Below are 17254 nucleotides of genomic sequence, written 5' to 3'. Positions count from 1 at the left end.
GTCGCCACTCATCTAGCCTGCCCCCTCGCAAGGAATCTTGGGCCGTGAAGTCCTTTGTTGGCCACACCCTCATTTGCTGCCGCGGAAGTGAGAACTACGCCTCCCAGGATGCGGCGGTGACGCCGCTATTACGGCCGCCCTCTACTCCGCCCTCCTTGCGCACAGCCTCCTGGCACATGTAGTCCCAGATATGCTCAAGCTCACTGGCAAAAAACGCGCGGAGGAACCACAAACCCCAGAAGCCCTCGCGCCCACCCCTCTCCCTCCCCCTCTCGGAGCCGAGTGCTGTTTTTGTTGTTGGTGAAAGGTGAGGGGACAGCTGATCCGTCTGTGGGGTAAGAAACTTGGCCTAATTTGGGGGCGATCTTATGGGGGATCCCCCCACTTCCCAGTCTGTGAAAGGATAATCTAAGGGAACCGTAGAAGGGGGAAGCAGGAGCGTTTGGGTGTTAACACTTTCCGTACTGGAGAAGCCACCCCGCTGTTTCGGGAGTTCTTGGTCTCAAGGGGGCCCTGATCAGGGGCTGCCCCCTGACTGTTCTCGCCTCCCTCTCAGTCCTTCTCTATAAAGCTTGATAGACCTAAGGGAGTTGTGAGGGAGGCTTAAGTCTGCTCGTTCTCGGCCCGGCAAGACTTGACCCCACAAACCTTCCCTTACCCCTAATCCCCCAAACCGCCAGCTCCCGCGCCCCGCCACCAACCCAAAGGCCTTTACCACGCTGAATCCCTTGGCGGGGGGGAAGCTTCCAAGGTGTAGAGTGTCAAAGAACTCTAGAGCCCTACAGCGTGGGGGGGGATGGGGACACCCCCCTCCCCGCCCCATGCAAACACCTGAATCTGGCTACACATATACACCTTAGTTGCCCAGAGCTCTCATTCAGGCCTGGGGGATATTTCCAGCTTTTTTGAATTTTGTTTGTGGGGAATAGTTGGGGTCCCCAGGACAATGTCTGTGAGGACAGTTCACCCCCTCTTAGAAAGCCAGAAGAATTGTATTTGGAAAAAAAACATGGACTAGTTTTAACTAGGGATTTTTCAGAGAGATGAAAATTCAGAGAAACTTCTTGTCGTCAATTCAGTCTCTATTTTGGAGGGAGAAGTAGCTCCTTTTGGTAGAGCTGACCCACCTTCCCTTCTTTACTGATTTTCTGTCCTCTTTTAAAGTCCCTACCCACCTGGCTTCAGCCTCGTGTGGGTTTGTGATGTTTGGGGGCGTGCACATGACTAGTGGCCATGGTTGATTGGACGTGCATTACTGTGACTGACACAGGACAAAGCTCAGTGGGCTGGAGATGAGATGGGCCATCTCACAGCCCTGGGCTTAGGAGTTCCCTTGACTGTTGTTATCTTTCCTCACCCTAGCCTCATATTTTCCATTGAACTCTCCCCACCTAACTTGGAACACTTCGTCTTAATCCCATCCTATAGCATGCCTCCAACTACCAATCCAAGCAGATGGAAGGGTTCAGGCACTTAGAATTGAGGCTAAGGGAAGCAGAGAAAATGGTGGGGGGGAATACTAGCGATGGATTAACGAACCGTCAAACCAGTAGGTTTCTATCCCTGCTCCTGGCAAGACCTGAAGAGAAGAATATGAGGTTCTTTTTGAACCATTTCTCCTTCTCTCAACATTATGTGTACATTTCCCTTCCCAGGGCCCCTTACTTCCAGGCTGTCCCTACCCGAGGGTGGGGCTTTCCTGGCTCCAGGCCCCCACATTCCATCTCCCCGCAGCACCACGTTCCTGCTGAGTGTTTCACTCCACCCTTTGAAGCAGCCGCCTCCAGAATTCTTGACTTCCTGGAGGAATGAGTGAGGAACAGAACCTATCTTTCCTTTTATCGCCCCTTTCGCTTTGTCTCTTGGATGAGAGTGCGGGCTTTTTTTTTTTTTTTTGCTCGTGGCGGAAGACAGCTGAGAGACGGGGAGAGAGGGTGAGAGTTCAGGGGCTTGAAGATTGGTCTCTTCGTACCCCCAGCCATATTCCAGCTCCAAAGACTCACTCGTTACTTTCAGAGAGAGTTGCTGTTTTCAGGTGTCCTAAGTCATTCCTGGGTATAGCTGGAGTGGGCAAGGAGGCCTGCTCAGAATGAAGGGGCCCCCCGCCTCAGTTGGATGTTGAATTCAAGAGCCAGAATATGTAGGGGATGGGGTGGGGAGATGGAGGCTGAAGAATTTGGAATGGTCAAGGCTATTAAGAGATGGAAAAGGAGGGACTACAGGAGGCCGAGCCTGGGAGACTGAGGCTTGGTCAGTGGGGCTGTGAAAAGGGAGCAGAAATTAGAGAGCTCTTACCTCTAGGGAGAGTCTGTGACTCAGAGGGTACAGTGTGAGCCGGGATGGGTACTGACCCAGAAGGCCAGACCTATGCCCTAGAGACTAAGACTGATACCTTTAAAGGGTCCTGTAACCCTCAGGGGCTGGAAACCAGATACGCCTCCGTCTCCAGGAGCAGGGGCTGTGGGTGGGGACAGAGTTGGGGGGCAGAGAGGCGGAGGGGGAGAGACTTCAGGATATTCAATCTTCGTTTCATAGGAGGGCAGCCATCTCAGGGCCAGAATGGAAGAATCATCGCTAAGCCGGGCACCATCCCGGGGTGGAGTCAACTTTCTGAATGTAGCCCGGACCTACGTCCCCAACACCAAGGTGGAGTGTCACTACACGCTCCCCCCAGGCACTGTGCCCAGCGCCAGCGACTGGATTGGCATCTTCAAGGTATCCCTGGACCCCCTTTTGGCTCAGGCTTACGGGCCATGGGTTGTCTGGAATAAGGGGAATGATTTGCTTTCTGAATTCTCAACCTCATGATGATAGAGAGGAAGGGAGAAAGATGTCACAGATGACAAGGCCATGTGTGTAAGCAAAGCCCATCTCCCCATCTTAGCCTTGCTCTCCCCTGACACACTAGCATCCCCCCACTTCCCCTGCCTCTCAGCATCCTTGCCACTGCAACACCATCCTACCCACCCCCGGTTCGATCCCTCAGCCTTTTCCACCTTCCGGAGCTGGTAGGTGCATCACTATACCCCTCTTCCACCGTGGGCTTTGACAGGTGGAGGCTGCCTGTGTCCGGGATTACCACACGTTTGTGTGGTCTTCGGTGCCTGAAAGTGCAACTGATGGTTCCCCCATCCATGCCAGTGTCCAGTTCCAAGGTACAAGGGAAGAGGGAAAACCGGGAGGGAGGAGTCAAGGGGATGGAGGTTTGGAAGAGGGTAGTGGCCTCAGCAGATACAGAACCATGGGATTTTCAAAGAATCAGGGATTCAGACAAGAAAGGAACTGTAAAAGGGCCGCTAGTCCTGCCTCTTACCAAAAAAGGAGGAACTCTTCTTGTGGGACTAGGGGTTAGGGAAGAGGGAAAAGTGGCTTCATATATTAACAAGAAGATGGTCATTAGATTTTGAAAGACCCAGGTTCAAATCTCAGCTCTAATTACTTACAAGCTGTTTGACCTGGGGCAAATTACTTACCCTCTCTGTGTCTGTTATCTTAACAGTAAAAGGGGATGCCTGGCTTACAGGGACAATATGAACATTTTAAATGATACAGATAAAGCTGTTAGCAAAGTGCCTGGTACGTAATGGGTACTCAAAAAATGGTCACTAGTGGGCTTCCCTGGTGGCACAGTGGTTGAGAGTCCTCCTGCCGATGCAGGGGACATGGGTTCGTGCCCTGGTGCAGGAAGATCCCACATGCCGCGGAGCAGCTGGGCCCGTGAGCCATGGCCTCTGAGCCTGCGCGTCCGGAGCCTGTGCTCCGCAATGAGAGAGGCCACAACAGTGAGAGGCCCGCGAACTGCAAAAAAAAAAAAAAAAAAAAATGGTAACTAGCATTGTTGTTGTTTTTGTTATTATTATTAAGGAGGGTAGGTTTGGGAAAGAGAGGAAAGAGAAGGCCAGGCAGAAAGGAGGGAGAAGAGTATCCCAGGGATCAGAAATAGCCTGTGGGAGGTGGAGAGGAGAGAAAACAGTCTATAGAACAGGTAACAACGGGCTGGGGCCAAAGACAATGGATAATAAGACACATCAAGGGGAAGGGGAACCTGCTGAGCACTTGAGGGCCTGGGATCATATTGGGGTCCTGGGTCTGTACTTCTTCCCACAGCCAGCTACCTGCCCAAACCCGGAGCCCAGCTCTACCAGTTCCGGTATGTGAACCGCCAGGGCCGGGTGTGTGGGCAGAGCCCCCCTTTCCAGTTCCGAGAGCCACGGCCCATGGATGAACTGGTGACCCTGGAGGAGACTGACGGCGGCTCTGACATCCTGCTGGTTGTTCCCAAGGCAACTGTGCTGCAGGTGAGAGCAGAGCAACAGAGCTGCTCCTGGGCGAGGGCGCCGGAGGATAGCATTGCAAGGGGCCCCTTCCCGCTTCACCCTCCCCTTGCTGTAGCTTCAACTGCAGACCTCGCTGGGAGTTATACAAAGCCTTGCCTACAGGAAAGTCTCAATCTGACACAGACAGACACGAACACATAGGGTAGGAAAGCAAGCCACCCACAGGCCAAAGTCACTCAATATTTCCTAAGAATTTTTTGATCCTTCCTTCTCCAGGAGCCTTCCCTAGGCACTAGAGGAAGATGCAAAGGGTAGAGGGAGGCCACGCGGGGAAGGAACACTGCAAGGAAGGGGAGGATGAGACCCACTTCCAGGGCAAGTGAGGAGTGAGAGCAGATCAGTAGGGCCCCAGACCTGTGCCCCCACTACCCACATGTGGCTCTTAAGCACTTGAAATGTGAGTGGTCTAAAATTGAGGTGTTCTGTATGGATAAAATACACACCGGATTTGAAGACTTAGTATTTAAAAAAAGAATGTAGGGAACTCCCTGGCAGTGTACTGGTTAGGACTCCACACTCTCACTGCCAAGGACCTGGGTTCACACAAGCTGCGTGGCACAGCCAAAACACACACACACACACACACAAACACACACAAAGAATGTAAAAGATCTCAGTAATTGTTTATGTTGATTACATATTGAATTGATAACATTTTGGATTGACTGGGTTAGATAAATGAATTCCATCTGCTTCTTACTAATTTTCTTAAGTGTCTACTAGAAAATTTTAAATTATTTATGTAGCTTGTATTATTTTTCTGTTGGACCAAATAGAGAAGAATTAGGGAGTGGAGGCAGACGTTAGCAAGAAAGACTTCCTGAAGGAAGGTGGAGGACAGGACTAGGTGGGGAGGAAGTACATTCCCCAGACAAGAGGACAGGCCTGAGGAAAGCTCAGCAGGTGGGAATGAGTAGTTTGTGATTTACACAAACTCCTGCCCTATGGAACCCTCTAAACATATGGAATCAATACAAGAATAGGAAGATGTTTATATCTTACATAAGTCAGAGGTGGGTGATCTCCTACCCGTGTTCTGTTTTTACATTCATTGTTCTCATTTAAACCTTAAAACAACCCAGGCTAAGGGATCACATTACATATGAAGAGAGAGACTCAGAGAAGTTAAGTAACTTGTTCAAAGTCACCTAGCTAGTAAAAATTGTACTGGAGATTTAAACCCACATCTGTCTGACTCCAGAACAGATAGGGTAAAATTAGGGAAACCATCCCCTTTGTCTGTGTGGATTGAGAAAGACTTCTGCCAGACAAGGGGTTCCTGCAATTGCTGGGCAAAGGAGGGACCAGGCCTCAGCGGGGAAAAGATGAGAGGGGTGGGCAGTTCAGCGTGCCGGGAGCTGGTGTGTCTGATGGGTGGTGGGCAGGGTTCAGTAGCACACCAGGCCTCCCCTGACTCACCTCTTTATAGCCTGTACTGATGTAACTTCCCAGCCCTGACATGCATCTGCAGAGCGGTGGGGATGGGACCTTGGAATGGGCGCTTCACAGGCAGACTCCCCTTCTCATCCCGTCCCCTGTAGAACCAGCTGGATGAGAGCCAGCAAGAGAGGAATGACCTGATGCAGCTGAAGCTGCAGCTGGAGGGGCAGGTGACAGAGCTCAGGAGACGAGTACAGGAGCTCGAGACGGCTCTGGCATCCACCAGGCAGGAGCACGTGGCGCTGGAGGAGCAGTACAAGGTGGGAACAGGGCTGCTGCGGGGAGGGGGCTGCCTGCTCACCTGGGGTCCAAAATCTGAACCCAGTGAAGACAGTAAAGGGGAGACATCAGTGGGCTGTTAAGATGGTGCTGGCATCTAAGATATAGGTTTAGGGGGTCACAAGTACTGTTAAACTGGATATGATGGGAGACACGTCCCAAATTTGTAGTGAGACTCAGTTCTCTGAACACAGGAGTGCTGAGTTAGGGTGGAGGTGGCCGTCTTCACCGGGAAGGTTTCTTCTTCAAGGAAGGTGACCGGGTAGAAGGGTGGATAGTCAAACTTAGGAATTCTCCTAAGCCTTTACTGCACTCTTTGAGAGATGAATCTCAGCTTCCCTCTTCTTCTTGGGGAACCTTAATTCCAGGGACTTTCCCGGTCCCATGGGGAGCTCACGGAAGAGAGGGATGTCCTGAGCCGGCAACAGGGAGACCACATGGCCCGCATCCTGGAGCTGGAAGATGACATCCAGACTATCAGTGAGAAGGTGCTGACAAAAGAGGTGGAGCTGGACAGGTGAGGAGACCCCTCTACCCCCATTACTTCCCTTTGCTTCCCGTGACCCTCGAACCCCAGCCTCCCATGTCAGGTAGGCAAGACCTGCTCTCCATCTCACATGGTTTCTCTTTCTCTTCTCAACCTCACTCAGAATATTCCAATTACTGGGTGTAATTTTTCTGCCAAGCTCGCTTCCATCTTACCTAACCTATTCTGTATTCCTCACCTTCGGAAATAATCATTATTACCATTTATTGTGCAGCAAAGGCAAAGCAGGAGCTAGGAGTGGAGGATTTGGAAGAAGAGAATGGATAGGACGGTCCAGGCAAGATAAGAGAGGATGGATTTCAGATTTTACCTCAGCAAAGCATAAGATTAGACTCTGTTCTCACTATTAGGAAATCCCAGAAATGTTATGGGATGTCTGCCCTGAAAAAAAGGTACAAATCATAGAATCTTAGCATTGGGAGGAATGTAAAGTATTTAAGAGGGTATGTGAGGGAAGATCCTACCTCAGAAGGCAGCCTCTTTCAATATCAGACAGCTGTCATTTTTGTATCTGTTGTGTTGTATTTACCCTCCTATAACTTTCATTCCTTGGTCCTGGTTTAGACCTCTGGAGCCACATAGAATAAATTTCTTTCTTCTGCCAGACAACTATTCTTTCTACCAAATGGCACGAATATTGACCACCTCCCATGCCTGTCCTTCAGATTTTCACCAGGAGAAACACTTCTTTCATCAAATGACATAATTAAGTTTCTTTCATTCAGTACTGGTAGATTCAGTATTTTTAGAAAAACTCTTTAAAGGAAAGAGGCATGCTATCAAGACCCAGAGTAAAAAGTGAGTTGATCACTAAGGCTTCTTCAGTCCAGGGTATGTTAGCCTTGCCCTAGAGAGATACTAAATGTCTAGGTTCTAAATCATGGAATAGAAAAATTGGGATCAAACCGAGCATCTGGAAAAGATCAGGGACTGTGTAGACCAGGGGTCAGCAAACTGTGACCCACATGCCAAATCTAGCCTGCCACGCACGTGGTTTTGTACAGCCCACAAGGTAAGAATGGTTTTGACAATTTTTAGTGGTTGAAAAACAAAAGAAGAGTAATATTTTGTGACATGTGAAAATCATATGAAATTCAAATTCCAGTGTTCATAAATAAAATTTTACTGGAACAGCCATACTCATTCATTTACATATTGTCCATGGCTGCTTCCACACTGCAGTGGCAGCGTTGAGAGGTTGCCACAGAAGTCCACATGGCCTGCAGAGCCTAAAATATTTACTGTCAGGCCCTTTACAAATAACATCTGCCGACTTCTAGATCAAAAGTTTATCATCAATAATGACTGCCCCTTGTCTAGAAAAGACTGAATTCTGGTCTCTTGATTCAGTGCAAACAACTGGGAAGCCATCAGCAGAACTTCCCTTAAAGTGATACATAAAGAGAAAAGAACAACTGTTTATTTCTATATTGTGCTCTAAAACTAGGAATCTTGGGTACTTGGGGCTTAGAACTGGATCATCTTGGTTTGGGGATTTGGGCATCCCAGAGAGAAGTGGAGGTCTGGGCTAGAGGAGCCCCAACAGAAGGGCTCAAGACAGAAGTCTGAGTCTTTGTTCCTTCTCTGGTGACCAGTCGGTCTTCTGACATTGCATCCACCACTCACAGGGTTAGAGACACGGTGAAGGCCCTGACTCGGGAACAAGAGAAGCTCCTTGGGCAGCTGAAGGAAGTGCAGGCAGACAAGGAGCAAAGCGAGGTAAGGGCTCAGAGTTGGTTTGCTTTCTCAATTATCCATCCAGTGCTTTACTATAAATTTACTTTTATAAATTCAAATGCATAACATTTACTTATAAAGCAATGAAAGCAATTAGATAATTTTGATGGATACCAGACTTGGAAATTGGAGGTTATGGATGACTGTTTTGTCAGCCTCAGCAGCTAATATGTTTCTGTATTGTGTCGTGGTTGTACAGTATTGAGAACACCTTGAGTCTCACGCACAAGCAGGTGCAAATGATAATTTTTAAGCTTCTACCTTGAGATCTCAGTTTGCTCTCCACGTCAATAGAAAATACAATTGAAACTTTATTCTGAGCTTTGCACAAAAATGAATTAACCTGGAAGCACATATCAGTGCTTGATGATCTCCAGTGTGCTAACTTGTGAGTTTGTGCATTATTTTTCAACATAATTTTTCATAATTTGGAAGAAGTTGAAATCAAATATTTCAGCTTCTAAATGGCTTCATCAGAACCCTAGGCTTCTATGGGAGATGGTCTGAAAACCATTTGTTCAGCAGTGAAGAGTAGGTAGAATTTGAGTGGACAGAGATGAGAGGGAGGCCATTCTAGGAACAGAGAAACACATGAGGGGCTTCCCTGGTGGCTCAGTGGTTAAGAATCCGCCTGCCAATGCAGGGGACACAGGTTCGAGACCTGGTCCGGGAGGATCCCATGTGCCACGGAGCACCTCAGCCCGTGTGCCACAATTACTGAGCCTGCGCTCTAGAGCCCGCAAGCCACAACTACTGAGCCCTCGCGCCACAGCTACTGAAGCCCGAGCGCCTAGAGCCCGTGCTCTGTAACGAGAGAAGCCACCGCAAGGAGAAGCCTGCGCACCACAAGGAAGAGTAGCCCCCGCTCACTGCAAGTAGAGAAAGCTCACGCGCAGCAATGAAGACCCAATGCAGCCATAAATAAATAAATACATAAATAAAAAATAAATTCTAAAAAAACCCCAAAAAAACATGAGCAAAGGCTTAGAGTCCAGGACACTCAGAGCAGTTGAATGTGTGGGTAAAGAGTTTGAGGTAAGGCCTAGGTCAGATTGTAGAGGTTCTTGAGTTTAGTCTTTATTCTGTAAGCAGTGAGAGGCATTGATGATTTTCAAGTGGGGGACACATACTTAAAGAATGTTCTTAAAGAAGATTAATCTGGGAATTCTGGTCCAGTGCAGTCCAGTGGTTAGGACCCTGCACTTTCACTGCTGAGGGCCTGGGTTCACTCCCTGGTCAGGGAACTAAAATCCCACAAGCCACGTGGCGCGGCCAGGGGGAAAAAAGAAAAAAAGATTATTAATCTGATTGCCTTGTGGAAAATGAGCTAGTTGTGAGATTATTCAGTAGTCCAAGCAAGAAATGACCAGAGCCTGAGCTAATGTGGTCGTGGTAACAGTAGAAAAAGAGAAAATGGCTGTGAACAAGATGGAGGATGGAGAAGCGTCCATCCTGTGGGCCACTAGGGAGAGAACAGAACCACGTGTGGCACTGAGGTATCCAGCCCAAGTGACTTGAGAAGTAGTGCCATGGACAAACAAGAGTGGCAAGTACGGGGGTGGAGTGGGAGGTAGATTATGCCGAGTGTGAGAGGCCTGCAGGACATCCAGATTGAGGTTTTTTTTGTTTGTTTTTTTTTGTTTGTTTGTTTTTTGTTTTGTTTTGTTTTGTTTTCTTTTTGCGGTATGCGGGCCTCTCACTGTTGTGGCCTCTCCCGTTGCGGAGCACAGGCTCCGGATGCGCAGGCCCAGCGGCCATGGCTCACGGGCCCAGCCGCTCCGCGGCATATGGGATCCTCCCAGACCGGGGCACGAACCCGTATCCCCTGCATCGGCAGGCGGACTCTCAACCACTGCGCCACCAGGGAGGCCCCAGATTGAGTTTTGATCGAAAAGGAAGAGCGGGGAAGCAGACATGGGGCAGGGGAAGACCCCAGGCTGTGCCACTGGAGACGGGTTGCTCAGGATTGAGACGCTTTTCACTGAGAACCCAGAAAGGGCTGGCCAGGGTTGAATGCCTGAGTTTGTGTTAAATCTGAGGAGTGGAACCTTGGCTTCTCTCATCACAGAGGCCCACCTCCATGGCCACCCCAAATATGTATCCCCTTTCCTTACCTGCTCTCTACTGCCCTCAGGCTGAGCTCCAGGTGGCACAGCAGGAGAACTGTCGCTTGAATTTGGAGCTGCAGGAGGCCAGGGGCCGGCAGGAGGAGCAGAGTGCTCAGGCCCAGCGACTGAAGGACAAGATGGCCCAGATGAAGGACACCCTCGGCCAGGCCCAGCAGCGGGTGGTGAGTGAAGCCCCTAGGCAACAGGGAGTGGAAAATGTTCCAGGGCTGGTTGTAGACAAGTAGGGGAGAAAGACATGGCTCAAGATTAAACAACCCAGTCCTGAGTCCTGATGTGGTGGGGGAGTGGAGGGAGCCTAGTTACCTTCCGGGCTCACAAATGACTCACTGGGAGCCCTGATTCCATCTCCTCCTTTCTCCTGAGGCTGAGCTGGAGCCCCTGAAGGAGCAGCTTCGAGGGGCCCAGGAGCTTGCAGCCTCAAGCCAGCAGAAAGCCGCCCTTCTGGGGGAGGAGCTGGCCAGCGCAGCGGGAGCCAGGGACCGCACCATAGCAGAGCTGCACCGCAGCCGCCTGGAAGTGGCTGGAGTCAACGGCAGGCTGGCTGAGCTCAGTCTGCACTTGAAGGAGGAAAAAAGCCAGTGGAGCAAGGAGCGGGCGGGGCTGCTGCAGAGTGTGGAGGTAGAGGGATGGGGGGATCTACATGCCCCTGGCTGCTACTGCCCGCACCCTCTGTGTGGTCAGATCCCCTGGGAGGAGAGAGACGGGGGTGAGAACCTTAGAGGACTTATGGGTGGGCAGAAGCTGTGAGGGAGGTACAGTCGCTGTCCAGGTGTGGCCCCTCCCTGAGCAGAGTGTCTAGATCCTGATCTCTGTAGCAGCTGTCTTGGTTACCATGTTGATTCAGAAACATTTACCGTCCTAGGCACCGGCCCTGCCGTGATACCCATCCCTGATTAGCAAGGTGCCATGCTGTCAGGGACCTTCCTCCATTCGGGGGTACAGGGGATGAGGAAGGCAAGAAGGGGAAATCACTCCAAAATACTCAGTTAAATAAAGAAGAGACACAGTGAGGAATGGTGCTGTTGCCAGTGGCATCCCATTTCCTTTACGCTCCCGTTTTCCTTTTCGGCGTCTCCCAGGCCGAGAAGGACAAGATCCTAAAGCTGAGTGCAGAGATACTTCGACTGGAAAAGGCAGTACAGGAGGAGAAGACCCAGAACCAAGTGTTCAAGACTGAACTGGCCCAGGAAAAGGACTCTAGCCTGGTGAGGCGCCCGGCCACCTGAGAGGCCTGGGCCCGGGCCTTCTGAGGCATCAGTGCTGCTTCCCTCTGTCTTGGCTGTGGGCTCAGAAGTTCTAGGCACTCACTTCTCTGTTGGGCAGCATCCCACTTGCATGCCCCCCAGCCCTCGTTGGTTTGAAGCATGCCATGTCCCTTTCTGCTCTCGGCACACATTCTGGGCCCAGTAGGGATGACTTAGGAGAATTCTAGAGTGCCCCCTGCTATGACCAAGCCCTCTGCACCCCAGCCCAGAGGCAGTCATCCAGGTCCCCACTTGGGAGACAGAGACTAGGACTCAGCTGAGGCTCCTGCGGCCAAGACAAGGGACTCGTGGAAGAAGAGTGTCGGGGCCTCCTGTGTGTCAGGGCAAGAGAGGAGCGAAGGCACGGAGAGTCGTGGTTCTAGATTGTTGCGTCCAGGTCAGAGCCCAGGTTCTGGGAGGTACCTTCTAGGCTCCAGATTCCTTCTGACCCTTTCTGCTCAGGTGCAGTTGTCAGAGAGTAGGCGGGAGCTGGTGGAGCTGCGGTCGGCCCTGCGCGTGCTCCAGAAGGAAAAGGAGCAGCTCCAGGAGGAGAAGCAGGTGAGAATCCATAACCCAGCCCCCTGGAGGCCCCAGCGGGGGACTTGAGGGCTGGAAACTTTGTATCTTCTTGTCACCTCTTGGCTTAGAAACTGGCATCTGTGAAGAGGGCCCCCGAGGCTAAAAATGGGACCATGGCTCCTCTTATTAGCTGCCTTGGCAGGACAGGGGAGGGTTGCTGGGGGAGGAAGGGGTGAAAGAGGGCTGTGGGCTGTGGGGGGAGGATCTGCCTTAAACTGCCCCCCACCTTTGGCAAAAGCGTCTAATCCTGAGGTGCTCAGAGTTCATGCTGGACGCAAGGGAAGGCCGTGCAGGGCTGCACGGTTCGCATCTTCCCAGCCTCTCACACGTCTTTCCTCCCCACCTCCAGGAACTGCTAGAGTACATGAGAAAGCTGGAGGCCCGCCTGGAGAAGGTGGCAGACGAGAAGTGGAATGAGGACCCTGCCACAGAGGATGAGGAGGCCACTACAGGGCTGCGTCTGTACACCCCCAGTCTTGGGACACCTCTTCCCCGCTCTCCCTCCCTGTGTTGGGAAAGCTCCACGTGACCCCTCTGGGAGCTGCCTCTGCCCTCTGTGTTTTGCCTTTTTCCTTCCCAGACCCTGGCCCCTGATTAGCTTAACTGTATACTTCATCCAGAGAAGCCAGAGCTGATCCGACCCTCTAACAATGCTTCCTTCTTTCTTCTCCGCCCACTCCCTCACCTGCAGGCTGCCCAGCGGCTCTGACAGACTCAGAGGATGAGTCTCCAGAAGACATGAGGCTCCCGCCCTATGGTCTGTGTGAGCGTGGAGACCTGGGCTCCTCCCCTGCCACAGGGCCACGAGAGGCTTCTCCCCTAGTTGTCATCAGCCAGCCGGCTCCCATCGCTCCCCACCTCTCAGGACCAGCTGAGGACAGTAGCTCTGACTCTGTGAGCACAGAGGGGAGATGGGGCAGGGGCAGGGCTAAGAGGTAGGACCAACCCCAAGTGGCCCAGCCTCCAGAGCAGGGAGTCTTAGCCATACAGGGCTCTCTTTTCTCTTGGGGGAGAGCAGGCAGGCACAGGCTCTCTTCAGGGCCACCAAGTGGACACCAGTCTGACCCAGTAGCCTCAATGCTGCCAGCCGCTCGTCCCCACACCCGTTCTCTTCCTGTGCACCAGCCCTCATCAAAACACTTCTCCTGGGCTTCCCTGGTGGCACAGTGGTTGAGAGTCCGCCTGCCGATGCAGGGGACACTGGTTCGTGCCCCGGTCCGGGAAGATCCCACATGCCGCGGAGCGGCTGGGCCCATGAGCCATGGCCGCTGAGCCTGCGCGTCCGGGGCCTGTGCTCCGCAACGGGAGAGGCCACAACAGTGAGAGGCCCGCATACCGCAAAAAAAAAAAAAACCCACTTCTCCTGCTCCACTCTTACTACAACTCTCTGTTAACAGTCCCGGCCTAGACTTCCCTTACCTGTCCCAGTGTGCTGCTCCCCTGTCTGGGGACACTACCCCCAAACTCAACCCTATCCCTTTGGTGCCCAGGAGGCTGAAGATGAGAAATCAGTCCTGATGGCAGCTGTGCAGAGTGGTGGTGAGGAGGCCAACCTGCTGCTTCCGGAACTGGGCAATGCCTTCTATGACATGGCCGGGTGAGTGCCAAAGGGGGAGGACAGGAGGGAGGTGGGAGGATGCCCGTGGATAGGGCATCCAGGTGAACAGTCCTCATGCCCTTCCCCCAACCTCCCTCTTCTTGGCCCCAACCAAGAAAAGGAGATACAGTTGTATTGACACAGAAAATGACCCACCACTCCAAATCACTGGTGCCTATCAGTGCACGTGCGCACTCAGAGGCCCTGCCTTTAACTGGCTTCTGTGTTGTTCTAGCAGCACCATCTTCCGTGGAGCCCAGATTGCCCAGCATCCCCTCTCTCCTGCCCCTACCCCTTCCCCAACCACCAGGCAAGTACCTAGGCTCTCTCAGGAATTGAAGAGAGGTGACCAAGGCCCCTTGAGACAGGAACAGAAAGAAGACTGGGGTCCAGCATCCATCTGGTCACCCCTTAGATGCTATCCGTCTTCCCTGACTTCCCTGGGGGACCCTTTGGGCGGGGAATTCAAGTATCGGATTGCCCCTCTACCTCCCCTTTTCTTCCACAGTTCCAGAGGGGCAGGCGGGGGGGAAGAGAGATCTTACCATCCCGCCCCCGCTTTGCCCGGATGTGAGATGGGCTCAGGGCAGGGAGTGGGTGATGCTGTCGTCCTTCCAGGCTGGAGCAGGAAGATGAAGGACGATGTCAGACTCGTTTTCAGCCTCATTAGGCAGCAGACGGAGATGGAGGCAGGAGAGCAGGAGGTTGGGGGATGGGCTCTGTACTAGAGAAACCAGCAGGGACTAAAGAAAAGAGGGCATGGGGAGCTGGGAAACGAAGGCTTCCAGTATTGCGGGGAGAAGGATACTATGAGAGGCTAGCAGAGAGAACTGCCAGGTTGCTGCGTTAGGAACAGGGTCATCTGGGAGCCCACATGTGTGGGTCCCTCTCCCTGAGGTCCAAAAGCTAAGAAGGCAGTGGAGCACACTGACCTTCTCCTTTCTCCTCTGTCTCTCTTTAGTGGCTTTGCGGTGGGTCCCTTGTCAGAGGCCAGCACTGGGGGCCCTACCACCCCCCCATGGAAGGAGTGTCCTATTTGTAAGGAGAGCTTCCCAGCCGAGAGCGATAAGGACGCCCTGGAGGACCACGTGGATGGACACTTCTTTTTCAGCACCCAGGACCCCTTCACCTTTGAATGACCCCACCCCCGCACCCCCAGTACACACACAAATACACACTTACACACATGCACACACTCATGCACAGACGTACACTTAGGTTTCATGCCTCTTTTCCAACACACTCGGCTCCATGATATTCTGTTGCCTGAGACCCGCTCCTGTGTGATTTCATCCCAAGCTCTCCAACTTCATCCTCTCCTACCTGGCTCTTCTGTCCAGGAAGGGGTTCCTTCTTGGAAGCAGTGGCTGAATTTACTCCCTGAAAGTGGTTTTGGAGGAACCCGGATGGAGGAGGCCTTCTCCAGGGGGAATCAAATCACCCCCTCCTGGCCCTGGTTGCTTCTGTCACTCCCACCAGCCACTACACCACCACCACATACACACACACACACTCACACACTCACACTCTCTGATGCCCCGAAGCCAACTCCTGGGGCACCCCACCCTCTCTTGTTTGGGGTCTGAGTTTGTTTACCTGAGTTTTCCCTGGGGCCTGGATTGACATCATGACCTCTTTAGGTCTCTACGAGTTCTGAACTTCCCTGGTTCCTCCTTCTTTTGCCCCACTGCCTTCCATACCCCAGCCCAGCCTTTTCTATACCATTAGATATTCAGTTTGGATGTTTCTTTTGTATTTTTGAGGTTTTCTGTACTCTATCTCCTGTCCCTCCCTACCACCACCCCCCAGGGTCCTCACATGGAAAGAAATGATGCGTTTGTGCCTTCTGTGAGGGATGGGAGAACAAATGGTCCCAGGTGTCCCCACTTGCCAGCCCTCCCTCCCTCTCCAGGTGCCCCCTCAGCAATAAGAGCTTCCCTCCCCCATATCCCTCTCCCTACCTGTAGCTGGACAAATATATTTATATGATATGTATAACTATTCTAATAAAATGTGTTCTTATCATGAGGTGTGGCTGGATCAGAGAAGGTCAAGACCTCTGGCTGTTAGACCTTAGTGGAGGGAAGAGGGAGGGAGGGAGGAAGAGACCCCCCCCACCCCCACCGCTGCCTTGGGGAGGAGGCTGTCGGTATTTTCCCATCTTGCCCCCCACCCCGGTGTGCTGGCCACCAGTGGGAAGAGAGGAGGGAGGAAACTTTGTCTCAGGTGGGGTCTGGCTTGGGGCACACTGCAGTGTGGGAGGGAGCAAACTGAAGGAGAGGGAAGGGTTTAGTCCCAGGGGTGGGGCAGTGAGGGACCTTGGATGGGCCAAGGTGAGTGCCTTGGGAGTGGGGGGAGGTTTCCACCACTGAGACCTTCACTCTCCAAAGCAGCCTTCACTGTACTTTGAGCCAAAGGACAGACATTACTCCTATGAAGAGGGCACACCTTTGAGTATCCGCTTCGTAAGAAATGTCCTAAACCTCCTACCTCTAGAGATTATTTGAATTCCTCCCAGCCCTGCCTCTCTCCCTCTGTTGCCATCCTCACACACCCATATGTACACGCAGACTCCACAATCACAAAAACACATTCATCCACCCTAGCCAGCTTCACAGACTAGGCAGACACACACACACAGCATCACAAAGCATGCATTAAGGACCCACGTGCTCACCGAGACTCTCAGCAATGTCGGGCATTAACCGTGCCTACAGCCCCCTGGCTTCCATCCCAATAGCTCCCTTATCAGCCACCCCCATTCCCTGCAGGGCCTGTGGGTGGGCCACCCCCACCGTCCCCTCTCTCCATCCACCTGAAACCCTCCTGCCCACCCCCCTTCCAGCCCCACCTGGGTGACATCTTACATCCTTCCTTCTTCCCTCACGTTGCTGTCTCCTAGCAACCCCATCTCGTTCCCTGAATCCCTTCCAAGGAAATTAGAGATAATGGATCTCTCCTCTCTCCATCTCAACTCCTCTTTATTGATCCTACTTTAATGAAAGTTAATTATAACAATGATTTAATTAATAGAATCCCTCTCTTCCTTTATTGCTTCCCGTATTAAGACTATTAATAAATACGAGCCGGGCTGACAGAGGCATCCATCACCGGCCTGGGATGCCCCCCATCCCTCCTTTTTCCCTCCCCCTTATCCCCTCCCTCTCTTGGCCTGTAAACTTGCCGGGGTAGCGGGGGTTAATCAGAGAGGAATTATGAGCCAACATCCCCAGCAGGAGGTGCATTGAATGAAATCGTGTGTGATTTATGTCTGGGGGAGGTTGGGGAGGGAAGAATCTGGAACCCAGACATCCTGCTTCTAGAAGGGTGCCCCCACTAGTGCAGAAGAGGAGGAAGGGCGACAG

The 17254-nt window shown here is 52.2% G+C and overlaps 1 protein-coding gene across 2 annotated transcripts; it reads left to right on the top strand.

Annotated features, from left to right (window-relative positions):
- The first annotated feature begins 236 nt into the window (after positions 1-236).
- CALCOCO1 (calcium binding and coiled-coil domain 1) lies at positions 237-15914 on the top strand. Of its 2 annotated transcripts, XM_082634526.1 has the most exons (15): positions 237-335; positions 2536-2715; positions 3053-3155; positions 4108-4298; positions 5879-6037; positions 6425-6573; positions 8232-8322; positions 10475-10630; positions 10833-11087; positions 11549-11674; positions 12176-12271; positions 12642-12750; positions 12984-13186; positions 13783-13889; positions 14851-15914. In XM_082634526.1, exons 2-15 carry the CDS (start codon positions 2560-2562, stop codon positions 15026-15028), a joined length of 2079 nt encoding a protein of 692 aa, XP_082490652.1. In that variant the 5' UTR covers positions 237-335; positions 2536-2559; the 3' UTR covers positions 15029-15914. The 2 variants fall into 2 exon arrangements, with proteins under 2 accessions (XP_082490652.1, XP_082490653.1); XM_082634527.1 differs by lacking the exon at positions 10833-11087.
- Positions 15915-17254: the final 1340 nt, after the last annotated feature.

Source organism: Mesoplodon mirus (assembly GCF_964341445.2).
Source record: "Mesoplodon mirus genome assembly, chromosome: 11".
In the NCBI taxonomy this organism is placed as follows: Eukaryota; Metazoa; Chordata; class Mammalia; order Artiodactyla; family Ziphiidae; genus Mesoplodon; species Mesoplodon mirus.
The sequence above is the reverse complement of the archived record's forward strand: the minus strand, read 5'-3'. Positions and strand labels throughout refer to the sequence as shown.